The sequence below is a fragment of the Chelonia mydas genome, chromosome 10 (genome assembly GCF_015237465.2).
Source record: "Chelonia mydas isolate rCheMyd1 chromosome 10, rCheMyd1.pri.v2, whole genome shotgun sequence".
Taxonomy (NCBI): Eukaryota; Metazoa; Chordata; order Testudines; family Cheloniidae; genus Chelonia; species Chelonia mydas.
Genome location: NC_051250.2, coordinates 44,912,624 through 44,927,206, shown reverse-complemented (window position 1 = coordinate 44,927,206; position 14,583 = coordinate 44,912,624). Strand labels below are relative to the sequence as shown.

Sequence of the window (14,583 nt, the reverse complement as noted above, 5' to 3'; positions counted from 1 at the left end):
AATTCAACAGGTTAATCATTAATATTTGGAGGATTTTCTTGCCACGCTGTATTAGGAGGAGAACGTCACCAGACAGACATTTAAATTGTTTTATTTAACTAAAACAACAACGTTGTATATTCTGGATTTTTTTCTTCAACAGCAAACATATAATATTTTAACAAAACAAGCATATGAATTTTTGAATGTAGTTAAACATTAAGTTTTTTAAAATCAGGTTCGTTTTTGTTAACTAAAATAGTTAAATGAAATATATTTTTTAAAAAAAACCCAAAATTAAATCGACTACATCAGCCAGGTCAACATGAGAAACTTAAAATATTGGCTTCTGCAGCTAACTCTGTCCTCTTCACCTTAGTTTTCCTGTTTGTTCATAATCTGGAAAAGAAAAACAAACTTTCCTGCTTTTTCAGGTCCCAAATGATTTCTCAATTTGGAATAAATTAGTCCAAAGGAAGAAAATATTCTTTCTACGCCAGCAGAAGAAGCTACTGCTGTTAAAAGTGGGATTATCACTTCAACAGTCCCTGAATCCAAGTGCTTAAGTGACTTCCACCAGTTCACTGGTGTGACTTTCTTTAAAACATCATCAGCAAACTTTCTTGAATGGTTCACCCTTAGCTCTGAAGTTTATTATAGTTGGTATTATGGAGGGATGATTGCTGGATGTCCGTGTCATAGCCAACTCCTCCTCTTCAGCAGTTAAGGTTTGACCCTGGTACTGAGTATTGAGAATATTTGCAGAAAATGAGCTGGAGACAGTGCTTGTCCGATTTGTTTTTTTAATGCTTGTAATTTAACTCTGTCATCTTTTTAAGATCTCTCTCAGTTCCATTTCAAATTTCAGCAGCATCAGCAACAAAACAGCTGTTTCCCTGCATTTTGTTCAAGGCTACAGAAATAGGCTTCAGGGTACTCAGCATGTGTTCAACATTTCTCTTAAGCCCAACGTTGAGCACTTTGGCTGTGACAGTGCCATCTATTTTTTCATGATTTTGTTCACAAACTGTCATCAGTTTAGGCCAGTTCTTGATAGAGTGCTCAAAACAGTCCACTCCTGAGTTCCATCGCACATCTTGGGGGAGAGTTAGCTTGGTTCCTCCCACTTTTTTCAGAGCAGCTGCTGGAATGTGGTTGTTACGGAAGTATTTTGCAATTTCAACAACATTAGCCTTTATTTCTGGAACAGTGAAGTCTTTGGCTAGGTGGTGCATCAAATGAGCACTGCAAACATATGTTATTAGCTTGGGACTCTCTTCACTCTCTTCTAACTAATTTCTTCTCATCTTGGATACATTTACAGCATTGTCTGTGACCAAGCTGCGTACTAGACACTTGAATTTTTTTTCACAGTTTGTTATAGCTTTTACTGCTACTTCTTGTAAGTATTCTGCTGTGTGTGCATTTCCTGATGTATTAATTGTTTCTGTAAGGAAGACATTCCCTTCTTCTGTTGTCACACAAGCACATACAACAGGATCATTGTGGACATTGCTCCACCCATCAAGACTCAGGTTAACAATTTTACCCTCTAGACCTTTTGCACACTGCTCAATTTCTCTTTCATACATTTTATCCAGCAATTTGCCTGCGGCATCTGCTCTGTTGGGTGGACTGTATCCTGGTCTTAATGAATGAACCATGTTACTGAAGTGTGGGTTCTCAATCGTACAGAAAGAAGAGTTTGTTGCATAAACAAACGGGGCAATTTTTTCATCAATTACCTCTTTTTGTAACATGCTGGTTCTTATTAGAAACTTATCTCTAGCTGTTTCTGGATGATGGAGATCTTTTTTTTTCCTTTTTTGCTACAGGTGATATACTGTGGCTATGTGACATACATGATGTGACTGAAACAAGGAACGCGGGGGACTGGATGGGGCAGGAGTCCCGGGGAGCGGGGGTGGGCAACAACCCCCTCGTGGGATGAGGAGGGAACCGTTTGTTAAGATTTTGGCAGCTCATCACTGGATATGGTAGATCTCAAATCAATGAAGGTTACACTCAAAGACCTCAAGACTTCTGGAATATGCTGCTCAAAGTGTTTCACTTTTGTTTCTACTCCCTGTCCCTCCCTTCTCACATTTATCTCCAGACTTCTTCTCCTTGTCCAGATCTATTCCACCCCCAACAATCTTCTATTCATTTAACTTTTTGAAACTTTGCACTTTTAGAGAGAGGTAAGGGATTGACTCCGTGTACACAAATTTGCAGAGCGACAACAGGGTTGAGATCTGTTATTTCACACCTCTATATATTATTTATTTATTTAAAAACATTTTTGCTGTTAACAAGCATGTTATCTCTAGAGACACAAATCCACAGTTTGAGAACTGCAAAACTAAGCATCTCTGATGGTATCTTCTAGACTGAGCACTGAGTCCTATTGAGTAGATAGAAAGATTAACCTAAATAATCTATACAGAAGCCCCTGGAGCCCCATAAGATTGGGTCTCTAATCGGTGAACTATTGGAACTCATTTACAAAAGTTTTATTAAACATTACATGAATATATTGTCTCATGTTATAGAATTAGAATTTATAATCCCTCTACCATGATGAGATATCTTTGAGCTATAATGTATCTTAATTAAAACTATCTTTAGAGAGGATTTTCCTCAAAAAGCATTTTATAAAAAAAATCCAATTTAAATTTAAAAAATCCGATTTTTTTTATTTTATTTTTTTTTAAATCATTGATTTTTATCCATCCTGGATCTTAGATAGGGGAAGGAGGAACTCACGTAAATGCCAGTTTGGATGCTGGCCTCTGCCCCGGAGCACTCCACGGTTATGTCAGGCATGCAGTTAAGCAAATCTTGCACCATGCAGGCCATGTCCTTTGGGGTCTCTTTCTTTATCTGAATGGTGAAATCTGCCCCAATCTCTTTGGCTTTTTCCAGGCGGGAGGCAGATAAATCTGGGGAAGGAAGAAATAAATCACAGAACTGCAGCTGGCTGACAAACGTCATGCAAGAAAAGATGTCACACAGAGAGGCCCTGCAGCAAGCATGCCCAGTGGGGCATGGACACATTGCACGCACGCAATGCAGGCACATTGGGTGGAAAAGTCTGGTTCAGAACTCCCCCAGCCTGATGGCGCACGGATCGGGTAGGAGATCAGCTCTCCTCTCTGGGCTGGTGGGGAAAGACGTGTGACAAGCAACTTAAAGGCACAAGAGATGCCAACGGGACTCTGACCACAGATAAAGTTGCCTCTTTCAAAGATGCTGAGGTCTTAATACTCTAAAGCCCACAGACAAGTCATTCTGACCAGGGCATGTAGCAAACGTGCAGCTGCAGGCACCTGACAACAATGGGGTTCTCTACAGATGTAACATTATCCCCATGGTTATTCGTGATTTGTACCAAATTAGCAAACTGCCTAGAAGCCCTGGCCCCTCTGTGCTGGGTGCTGTACAACTATGGATAAAAGAGGGGGTCCTTGCCCCAAAGAGCTTAAAATCAACCTATGAGACAAGAGACAGTTGGTGGAGAGGGTAAGCAGATGGGAGAGAATGTAAGAACATAAGAAAGGCCATACTGGGTAAGATCAAAGGTCCATCTAGCCCAGTATCCTGTCCTCTGACAGTGGCCAATGCCAGGTGCCCCAGAGGGAATGAACAGAACAGGTAATCATCAAGTGATCCATTCCCTGTCACCCATTCTCAGCTTCTGGCAAACAGAGGCTAGGGATACCATCTCTGCTCATCCTGGCTAATAGCCATCGATGGACCTATCCTCCATGAATTTATCTAGATTTTTTTTTAACCCCTTTATAGTCTTGGGCTTCACAACATCCTCCAGCAAGGAGTTCCACAGATTGACTGGGCGTTGTGTCATGAAATACTTCCTTTTGTTTGTTTTAAACTGGCTGCCTATTAATTTCATTTGATGACTCCTAGTTCGTGTGTTATGAGAAGGAGTAAATAACACTTCCTTATTTACATAAGGAGCACAAAGTAACAGCGAGAAAATTATGAAGAAGCGTAATACGCAGTGATCACAGTCTACCAGCTGCCTAACCATAACTTGACTTGCTAGTGAATTCAATACCATCACTTTGGCAGCAAATGCATGGAGACCAGAGCATTGCTAGGAGCCTGGCATTAAGGCATATTGGAATTCTTCTTAACCTGAGGGGGTCTATCCCTTTGAGGCCACCACACTGTAACATGGTTGAGAAACAGGTGGTGGGGAGGGAAGTCCACAGAACTGTTAGGAAAGTTTCCAAATCTCTTCTAAGGGTTTCCTTTAGCTTCAAGTTCTCTGGGTCTTTGGGGAAGAAATCCACTCTGAAAAGGTGGACAGTATCCATGCATGGCTGCCAGATGCAGGACAGTGGTGAAACCTTTTGGTTCCCGTGCACAATAAATCACTGCGGGCTATTTGCTAAGGTGCAGATGATCGTGGACATCCTCTCTGCACATGAAGTCAGGCAGCCAAGCCTGGGGGGAGGAAAGGAGGGAAATCCCTCTTCCTGATTTTGCTGTGACACCAGTTTCATGGTTGGATTCCAAAGATCCATCTACATGAGGATGTGGAAAGGAAATCGGGGAGAGGCCACCTGTATCCCCTAGATTGCCTCCTCCTCTTTTTTAGCATTATTTTTATTGGGCTATTGCACAGTTGCTGAAGGATAAGTTTGCTCTTTTCAGCCCTTCAGGGACAAAGACAGCCCTTTGAAAGGGGAGGTGTACCTCCCCATCAAGGAGAGGACAGGCCTGGGGGATATCCCCATCAAAATCCTTGGCCTCATCCGAAGAGCAGGAGAGCTGGGGAAAGGCTCTGAAGCAGAGGGACAATGACCCATTTAATAACCAGGGCAGGATCTGGCAGCACTTAGAGGTCCATTCCTTATTGATGGGGAGCAGCTAGGAGACTTGCCTCCATAGTAAGCCTGGGTGTCTGGCTCCCTCCACCTGCAAGTACCAGTCATAAGAATGGCCATACTGGGTCAGACCTATGACCCATTTACTCCAGTATCCTGTCTTCCAATAGTGGTCAGTGCCAGATGCTTAAGAGGGAATGAACAGAACAGGGCAATTATTGATTGATCCATCCCCAGTCATCCAGCTGCAGCTTCTGGCAGTCTGCTAGGGACACCCAAGCTAGGGACACCCAGAGTGTAGGGTTGAATTCCTGACCAAACTGGCTAACAGACACTGATGGACCTATCCTCCATGAACTTATCTAATTATTTTTTGGACCCAGCAATGTTTTTGGCATTCACAACAACCCCTGGCAATGAGTTCAACAGGTTGACTGTGCATTGTTTCAAGAAGCACTTCCTTTTGTTTGTTTTAAACCTGCTATTCATCTCATTGTGTGAGCCTTGATTCTTGTGTTATGTGAAGGGGTAAATAACAATTCCTTAGTCACTTTCTCCGCACCAGTCATGATTGTATAGACCTCTGTCATACTCCCCCTTAGCCGTCTCTTTTCCAAGCCAAACAGTCCCAGTCTTTTTCATCTCCCCTCATACAGAAGCCGTTCCATATTCCTAGTCATTTTTGTTACCTTCTCTGTACTTTTTCCAATTCTTATACATCTTTTTTGAGATGGGGCAAGCAGAACTGCATTGCGTGGGTCTGCGTCATTTATTCTACCTCTCAGCTATTTATGTCCTGCTATAGACGCAATAGGCAAATATCTCCACAGACAGATCAATTTGAAATGTGCTGTGCAGATAAAGAGTTTTATAGGCAAATATTTTACAAGTATAAGTAAAATAAAATATTTCTCTGGGAAGTGCAGTAAAACATGTCTAGGCAAATAATGGGTTGGAGAGGCGTTCCTCTTAACGCCAACATGGAAAATATTTTCCTGAAGGCAGCCAGCCTCCTAAAGTTCAAAGAAGGGTAATCTCGCTCCTTGCCACATATAATACGGGAAACATTTGAACAAGACTGCCCCATAGTGGGCATTTCTGAGCCTCTTGCTGTCTGAGTAACAGCATCTGTGACGCAGGTGGCTTGGGGAGGACCAAATGTCACGGACAATTACAGAGGCCTCGGCAATAGCTTCACAATCTGAAGGAACTCAGTGGATGACTAATCAAAATTTGTCACACTATGCACAGATTTTATTTCTATAGCACCTCAAGGGTGCCAAAGCACTCTGTAAATTATATAGAGAGCAAACAGCGCATCCCCCAAACACAGTCACCTCTGGAGGGCAGGGGAATGCAGCAGCTGATCAGCAGAGCACAGCAAAATAATATAATAATTCAGATCAGAAAGAATACTATACCAAATGAAATGCAGGAGGATTTAGAGAGGAGAATGCAATTACCTGGCTTGGAATTTGGCACAAACTCCAAGGTTAGCACCACTACTCTTGAAGAATGTGTCTTTAATGAGCAGGTGGAACATCAGTTTTATGCCTCAGTCTGAAGACTGAAACAATAATTGCAATGCTGATGAACATCCATACTCCTAGTTGTGAAGGGTGCAGTTGTATCCTCCTAGTAGTTTCCAGTTGGGGGCTCTGGCCTGGGGAACATTTCAGTAAACCTGTGCTAATTAAGCACAGTCCTATTTATATCTCCCTTTACCGGTCATTAAGATGCAGAAAGAAAAACTGGACAAAGAACAGGTCTGCTAAAGACACCTACATACATACACCAGGTGATGATCTTCACATAGGTACCTAGCATAGCTTTGTCTTACCACCAGGCACTTCTGCTGCTAATTTGTACAGTGACCTGCCACACAGAAAGAGCAGCCTTTTTTGGATATGTGAGAATGAGGCAGCATTTTAAGGGTTAAAAGAAGATCTTACCAGTGATTACTACCTGGGCGGCACCCATCATCTTGGCAACGAGCAAGCAAACTAGCCCAATGGGTCCTTGAGCAATAGGGAAGGAAAATAAGATGTCAGAATACAGGAAAATCATGATCACTGTGAAGTGAGTGTAAAGCTCACTGCGTTGGGGGTATAGCAGTGCTCCACGGAGGACTGGTACTGGGATTACGGCAGATGTCATGATCCGCTGCAGTGCATTGAGAATGGCAGCGGGCATGACTGTTATTGTTCCAGGTTTGGAGCTGGCAGTGAGGAGAATACTGCCAGATTCCTAGGTATCTTGCTACCACCCAAACTGCCTGTTTAGCCACAACACGCACTTCAAATCCATTTTGGAGCAGGGCTGGCCAAAATGTGGCCAAGGAGTGCACTGCTGCCCCAGGCCACCCTCAGCCTCAATACAGAGATGCGGGCCATGGAGACAGAGTTGTCAGCACACAGTGCTCCATCCTGAACCTAGAAACCAGGCTGGTCACTCTATTGCGTTTCTCTGTGACAGAGCACTCACGACAGGTGGGAAGCACAAGGCGGGTTATTCCATACCAGCCCCACAGATTAAGACTTTGGATCCCAGAGTGACTCCGCCTCTTCGGCAGGCATGGATTCCCACAGAAAGAGGTTCAATGAGGGCCCCTTCTTCAAAGGTGACGTTATCTGGAAGCCTGCAAGAACCAGAGACACAAGCAACCGCCACAATAGGGGATTTTAATGGTGGTGGGGTGAAGCTAACCACTTCTGCAAAGGTTAGTGTCTAAACTGTGCTGGCAAAATGCCCTTATAATTGGAATAAAACACACACCTGTGCACTGCATAAGAGGCTACTATGCAGCGAAGTACCCATCAGCCTCTACAATCTCTCTTTCGGCAGGCACAATTTAGGCACCCACCCTAGAAAACATGATGCTTGGTGTTTGCTGCAATGAGTCGTGAGGATGTTCAGCAATGTGCTGTGGAGATGAGGTCTGCCCTGCCTTTGTGGATGGGTATGGGGAAGAAGGCTTCTGCACCTTCAACTTCTATCATTGTTCTTTTCCTGGAGGAGAGGGGGAATGTGCTGCAGATCATCCACTCTTCAGGTTAATAAGGGAAGTGTTCCCTAAGTGACTCCTGTCAGACCCATGAAATGCTATAGCTTGCAGAGCTGGCCACTTCATCTCACAAAGCAAAGCAAAGGGACATATGATCAGACATCCCCTTATTCACTACCCCATCATACCCTATTGCTGGCCACTGACATGTGGGAAGTGTTTCAACCAGTGGGTTGGCTTGAGATTCATAAAAATATTTGGTATATACAAAGAGTTTAACATTTGGTAACTAGGTCCTAGCACTCACTCTCCCAAGAAGAATCGAAGGCACTGACTCTCCATAGTCAGCGGAGTAACTAACACCTGGTCCAAAGAGGGAGTCAAATGCCCCCAAACCACAGTGGTAGTGTCTTATATGCAGTTGGAACAGGAGTAAATGATGACAAAAGGCACATGGCCTGAGGGAGACAAACCCAATGATTCTGCTATAAGACAGATACTTCTGAGCTGCTGCAAGAGAGATGAGCCTCAGCCCCCTGCTGCTCAATGCAGCCATCCAGAAAATCAGTAGGCAAACCGAACCTCTCACAAAACAGGCACTGGAAACTGTATTTGAAAGGAAAGTGTTCCATAAAATGGGGTAGTGGAGGACAGAGACAGCTGACAAGGCCTCTCCTTTGAGACAGCAGAGGAGCAGCCTGAAGTCAGAGGGCCAGATTCTGATCTCAACTGGGTCAGCGTAAAGCCAGAGAAACTGCTGACTCCCACAGCAGCTCTGTAAATCAGGGCACTTTTACTTAGGAGACCTAAATATAGATTCTGAGGGGTAATTCTGGGCACCTAAGCTTGAAAGTTTTAGCCAAAGTATCTTTCATTCAGGTACGAATGGAAGTTCCCTTCCCCTGCAAGAGGAGAGCTGCCCCATGAATCAAAACAGTGACTTTCCAGGAAACACTGACATCAAATAAAAGGAAATTCTCCTAAAAGAGCAGAAATACTGTCACAATCAGCTACACTCGTCTGACAGTGAAGAATAGGCCCCAAACAGCACGGTCTAGTCCTAGCCACCACGGTGTCTCCAAAAGCTGTTTAGGACCCCAGTTTGAAGAAGCCCTCCTCTGCCAGACAGCAGCAGTGCACTCTAGTGGACAGAGTCAGGAGGAGGGACAAACCTTTTCAGATTAATTGTATTTCATATTCCAATGCTGACATTTCATTAGGTACCAAATACAAACCCAGATGAGAAATGGCCTGTTTGTTTGTAAACAGGAAAATGTCTAGTTTATTGCAGGAGAGATTTCTGAAGAAAATCAATAAACCTGTGTGTGATGTTATTGACAGGAACTGTGACTGTATAGATCATTGTTGCAACCAAGGTCCTATAGTTGCACCAAATCTTGTACAAAGGAGGCCAAGTAAGGTGCCTATGGAAAGGTTGTAATTTGCTGGTCATGATTATGCTGTCTGCATCTGTGTATCATTTTTGTATTTGAAGTTATGAATATTGGCTATGTACTTGTATCTCAATGTGTTTTATTCTAAGTAACCTCAGTGAAGCATTTGGTCAGCTTCTTTGGAAAGGACTATTCTCAGTAAGTGCCCAATCAAGAAATACTTAACTGATAATGGACTTTGGGAGACAACAATCCACATCTAAGCTTTCCTGGGAACATTCAAACTAACATGTAAACAATGGCATTGGCCTGCAAAAAGCTGAATCATTCATGGACATGTGACTTGCCCAGATGGCTACAAACTCCATCTTGTTGCTGTGATTTTGTACAGAAGAACAAAGGAGTTTCCGCCCACAAGAGAGAGAATATAAAAGGCCCTGGAAGCCTCTCCATTTTGTCTTCAGCTGGCTCAAGAGATGGCCTCTCCTCCCCAAAGAGCTGCCTGAAAGAAACTGGGACAAAGGACTGTAACTACGGGGGTGTGAGCGATTGCTGGAGCCAGGCCATAAACCACAACATTGGTCTGAAAAGGATTGGGTCTAGACTAGGAAGGAGTCTAGTCTGTGAAAGAAGCTTATTGGGACATCTCTGAGGGTGAGATTTACCTGTATTCAGTTTCATACTGTATTAGGCTTAGACTTGCATGTTTTGTTTTATTTTGCTTGGTAACTTACTTTGTTCTGTCTGTTATTACTTGGAACCACTTAAATCCTACTTTTTATACTTAGTAAAATACCGTTTTGCTTATTAATTAACCCAGAGTAAGTAAGTAATACCTGGGGGAGCAAACAGCTGTGCATATCTCTCTATCAGTGTTATAGAGGGCAGACAACTTACGAGTTTATCCTGTACAAGCTTTATACAGAGTAAAACGGATTTATTTGGGGTTTGGATCCCACTGGGAGCTGGGTGTCTGGGTGCTGGGACAGGAGCACTTGCTAAGCCATTTTCAGTTAAGTCTGCAGCTTTGGGGGTGTGGGTCTGTGTTGCAGCAGATTAGCATAACTGGCTCAACAAGGCAGAGTTCTGAAGTCCCAACCTGGCAGGGAAGACGGGCTCAGAGGTAGCCTCAGCACGTAAGGTGACAGTCCCAACGGGGGTCTCTGTGACCGAATCCATCACACTGTGCTAAAGCAGACTACACTCTATTGCTTTATGGACCTAATCCTGCAGGATCCTTGAGCAACTGATTTTTGGGGGAATTTTGCCTGAGTAAGGATTTGGGTCTCTGATAAAACTACCCCAGGGCTTTATCAGTGCAATCACTGGTGCTATGCTGCATACTGAAGCGATACTTTGTGGGCCGGGTTTCAGAACAGAAGCAGGCCAGGACTGTGCACAAGGGTGTACATGTCAGTAATTTGTCTGAGCAGTTACTAGTGGGGGAGGGAATTCACTAATCTATCTTTTTAAGGATTCTATATTGCTGCTCATTACCAGGGTATTTAATCAACTCCCAGGAAAATGTGATTGATGAAACAAGGTCCCTAGTGGCCTTCCTGGAGTCTTCAGCCCTTTCCAGGGGGAGCTGTGCTTAGGGTATGGAGTGATGATAGTGACACATGAAGAACTACCTAGTTATTATACCTCTGTGGAGAATTAGCACCACATGGGTATCTGTGTGCCTGCTGCCAGGGTGACAACCAGTTACATGTGTACACACACAATCAGTCCATCATCCAGTCTCACATTTTGAAAACCAAGCCCATAACTTCCTAGGTGAATGATTCCGGCTCACCTGCCATGAGCCATGTAGTTACATTAATAAATGCTTTCAAAGTGCCTGGATATACTCACATGGAAAGTGCTAATGAAAGGCAAAGTGTGATTTTTATTATAACCTGAAAAAAGGAACCAAGCCAGATACTATTCCCCTCCCTGCGCAGAGCAGGGTACTGAGAGTCTGTTGGGGCTCTGTCGCTGGTCCACAGGGTGAATGTGTGCTTCAATTAATCCATCATACTTAGCTACCTTGCAAAGAAGCTTCATTCATTAATGTTTGCAAAATGCTCCAAGGCCCTCTAGTAAGAGCACAAAGTCCTGTCACTATGAGACAATGATCCCAATGCAGAAGGTCCATTTTTGACAACCCAGCAAACATCAGGGATGCTACTTCTAGAGCATGCACAGGCACAAATGGAAGAAGAATGTTAGTCCCTAGCGTTAGTGAATTTCTGGATTTACAGATTTGTTCTTTCTTCAGTGTACATGGAACTCCGTGTTCCACACAAGCCTCCAAACGGGAGCAAACTCCATAGATTAAATATCTACATGGCACTGCCAACAGCGTATTTCGATGGGGTGGATATGCTGGACCCAGTTCATCCCTGGCATGACTCTACTGAAGTCAGAGCAGTTATGCAGGGATGAATTTGGACTGCTAGGTTTTCTAATGCTCCAATTCAGCAAAGTACTTCAGCACATTCTTAACATTAAGCTTGTGCTTAAGTCCCAGTGCAATCAAGCAATATGGATGCTCATATGCTTAAATGTTTTGCTGAATCGGAGCCCAAATGAGCTTCTCTGACAACCAGGATGTGACCTTTGGCACCAGTGGGGTCAAAATTGTCTTCAGTGTTGCACGAAGGCTGGATTAGCGGGGGTACTGGCAGCCTGGGACAATCAGAACCAGTCTAGGTCTTCTCAGTTAATAACTGAGCAAATCATATTGCAGGTTTAGCAGTTCTTGCAGTGCTTTCTACAGGGCAGCAAGGGGCTGGCTCTCCTTGACGAATGAGGGAAAGCCCTTCCTGGAGTTTCCAACAGCAGAACCCAAAAAAACACCAGGCCTTACCTTGCCTTGTAGAAATGAGAGCAAAAAGAGAGAGGGTTTAAGAAAAGGACACCCTTTGTGGTTAAAGCAGTGATAAAGTCATAGGAAATCTGCAGGAGAGAAAGGTCTAACTAGTTCCTGTCATAAAGTTCTCAGATACCACGGTCAAGAGTGGAGATAAAAACAAAGACAAACAAACAAATAAATAAATAATCCCTAGCTCTTCTACAGTACTTAGCATCTGTAGCTCTCAAAGTGCATTACACAGAAGGTCAGTACAAAGGAGATCAGATTAAGGTCTAGATCACATTCCCAAACACTTCGCAACCAGGCCTCTGAACCCTACCTATGCCAGGGGCATCTAGGGAAATAACAAAAAGCGCTTCATGTAACTAGATTACTATCCCCATTGTGCAGATGGCTGAGGGAGAGAGGGAGGAACAATATGGCTAACCCCACACAGGGAGTAGTTATTTGTAAGCAGGGGGCGTGTGTGACTGACTTGTAGCAAAAGCTGGCATTGTGTGCATAATATCGGCACAGGTTTCCATCATCGGGAGGCGTCGCACAGAAGAAGATAGTCGGAGACAGGTTGTAGCGTCCGATTTTGCAGAATTCATCGATGTCTCGCGGAGCACCAGGCTCAATGGCCACTCGATTGCCTGAGTGAGTGAAAGGAGGGTGGGGTGAGACAAGGAGTGTGTGGGCACAGCACCATGTGGAGATCTGAATGATCAAGAGGGATGCCAAGGAAGGGAGAGATCTACCCTGTTCTGTAAACACCCACTGAAAGACAAAGACTTCCTTTGATACACTTCAATCTCTTTCCCTAATGCCATGCTACGGAGGACTCATCACCCAGCCCCAGGGACCCAGCCATACACAGTGTTCAGCATTACAGAAGAAAATATAATATGCAAGAGGCAGACAAACACTAAGAGGATGCAGGCTCAGTCACATGCAGAGCTACCTACATCTTCCCCTCCGTCTAATCACTGTAAATTGGCTGATTTCCTATTCCCATCAAAAAGCCAGCATTTGCCACGGAGTACCACTGAGTGGTATCTGAGATCTCCTGCAATTAGGAACTAAACGGAAACACCATGCAGGATCTGTTGGCAAACATTGGATTTTAATGGCAATCACTGTACTTGCTCTCCAGACTGACAGTTATCATGGGGAGGGAGGCTGGGCTTCTGGTAAAGACCTGGAAGTGCATGTAGGAGTCAGGAGATCAGACTCCAAAATCCAAAGAGCACAAAATCCCCTTTCCCCCATGTGGGAGAGCTCCACATTGCCTGATCAATCCTTGGACAGCTCAGAGTGGACAAAGGGCGGTTGTTCACCTGCTCCAAAGTCAGGTTTTCTGGAGCTCCACAAGGGAGTATAAGAGACTCATAAAACATCCAAAATGCTTCCAGCCCTTTTCACTCAGCACCAGAAATCTAATCTCTGGGCAAATCCCTCAGTGAGGCGGTGGTCATCTCTCTAGCTCAGGGGTCCCGCTCAGGATGTCCAGGCAGATGGTCATTACTATTGTTTATTAATTGCAGAGCATTCAGCACTGCACAGAACACAGAGAAAGATTTAGTCTCTGCCCCACAGATCTAACTCTGGGGCCAAACTCTGCTCTGAGTTACACCTATTTAAATCTGGAGTCACTCTACTGAAGCCAACAGTCACCCCAGATTTATCATGATGTAAATGAGAAATAATGTACCACGTTTCTTACTAGGCCAGCACCTAAACATCAATGCCAGGTGTCCCCAACTTCTGGAGCACGTACACACAGCAAAAGGAAGTTACAATATTGAGTTAGCTGGCTTAATAAAAGGGCTCACTAGCAGCAAGAGTGACTCACATGCATGGTCTACAAAGGCTTTATGTTCTTGCTTGGATTGCAAGTTCAATACGCGTCCATTAAATACACAACAGGATATATGCAATATTCAGATCATATCAGCACTCTTCAAAAGGTCAAAGCAAGTGATTCCTAAGAAGTGCCATGAAGTCAGCTGTCCAAAGCGAGTGATGGATGGCAGTGAGCCTTGTCATTTGTGAGGAGACAGTGTTGGCCAAATCACAACAGATCTCAATCTGTCCAATGTACTGTGCAGTAAAGCAGGGACAGGAGACAAAACCCAAGAGGAGCTCCTTTTATTGTAACATCTTACTCTAGGTTTGATTTTAAATAAAAGAGAGCCAGACTTGGCTTGAAAGGGCTGGTGGTTAGTTAGGAGGATTTGTGCAAGGGGTGAGGAGGGCAGTGAACAAACAGGTAAGGACAACAGCTGTATTTTAGGTAGATATAGGTGCAAACCATAACACTGGGACCCAGCTCTGGCTCCTGAACCCCGAGTCCGGTGGTACTGGGATCTGAACACCAGTTTTAACCCAATATAAAGGCAGAGTCATTTATGACATTCAAATCCAAGTTAAGATTTTCATCTAAAGCCCTTATCTGGCCCCCATTATCATAGTACACCAGCATCTCACAATCTTTAACGTACTAACCTTCCC

General features: G+C 44.0%; 1 protein-coding gene across 3 annotated transcripts in view; it reads right to left on the bottom strand.

Moving 5' to 3' along the window:
• SORD (sorbitol dehydrogenase) overlaps positions 1–14,583 on the bottom strand; it is a 38,144-nt gene that overhangs the window by 13,557 nt on the left and 10,004 nt on the right. For 2 of the 3 annotated variants that reach the window (XM_037910910.2, XM_037910912.2), the window contains 4 exons: positions 12,566–12,725; positions 7,352–7,470; positions 6,785–6,850; positions 2,746–2,921 (listed from right to left, as the gene is read on the bottom strand). In XM_037910910.2, the coding sequence (XP_037766838.1) occupies positions 2,746–2,921; positions 6,785–6,850; positions 7,352–7,470; positions 12,566–12,725 (521 nt within the window). The remainder of the gene's footprint in view (positions 1–2,745; positions 2,922–6,784; positions 6,851–7,351; positions 7,471–12,565; positions 12,726–14,583) is intronic. The other variant, XM_043523776.1, reaches the window with a different exon arrangement.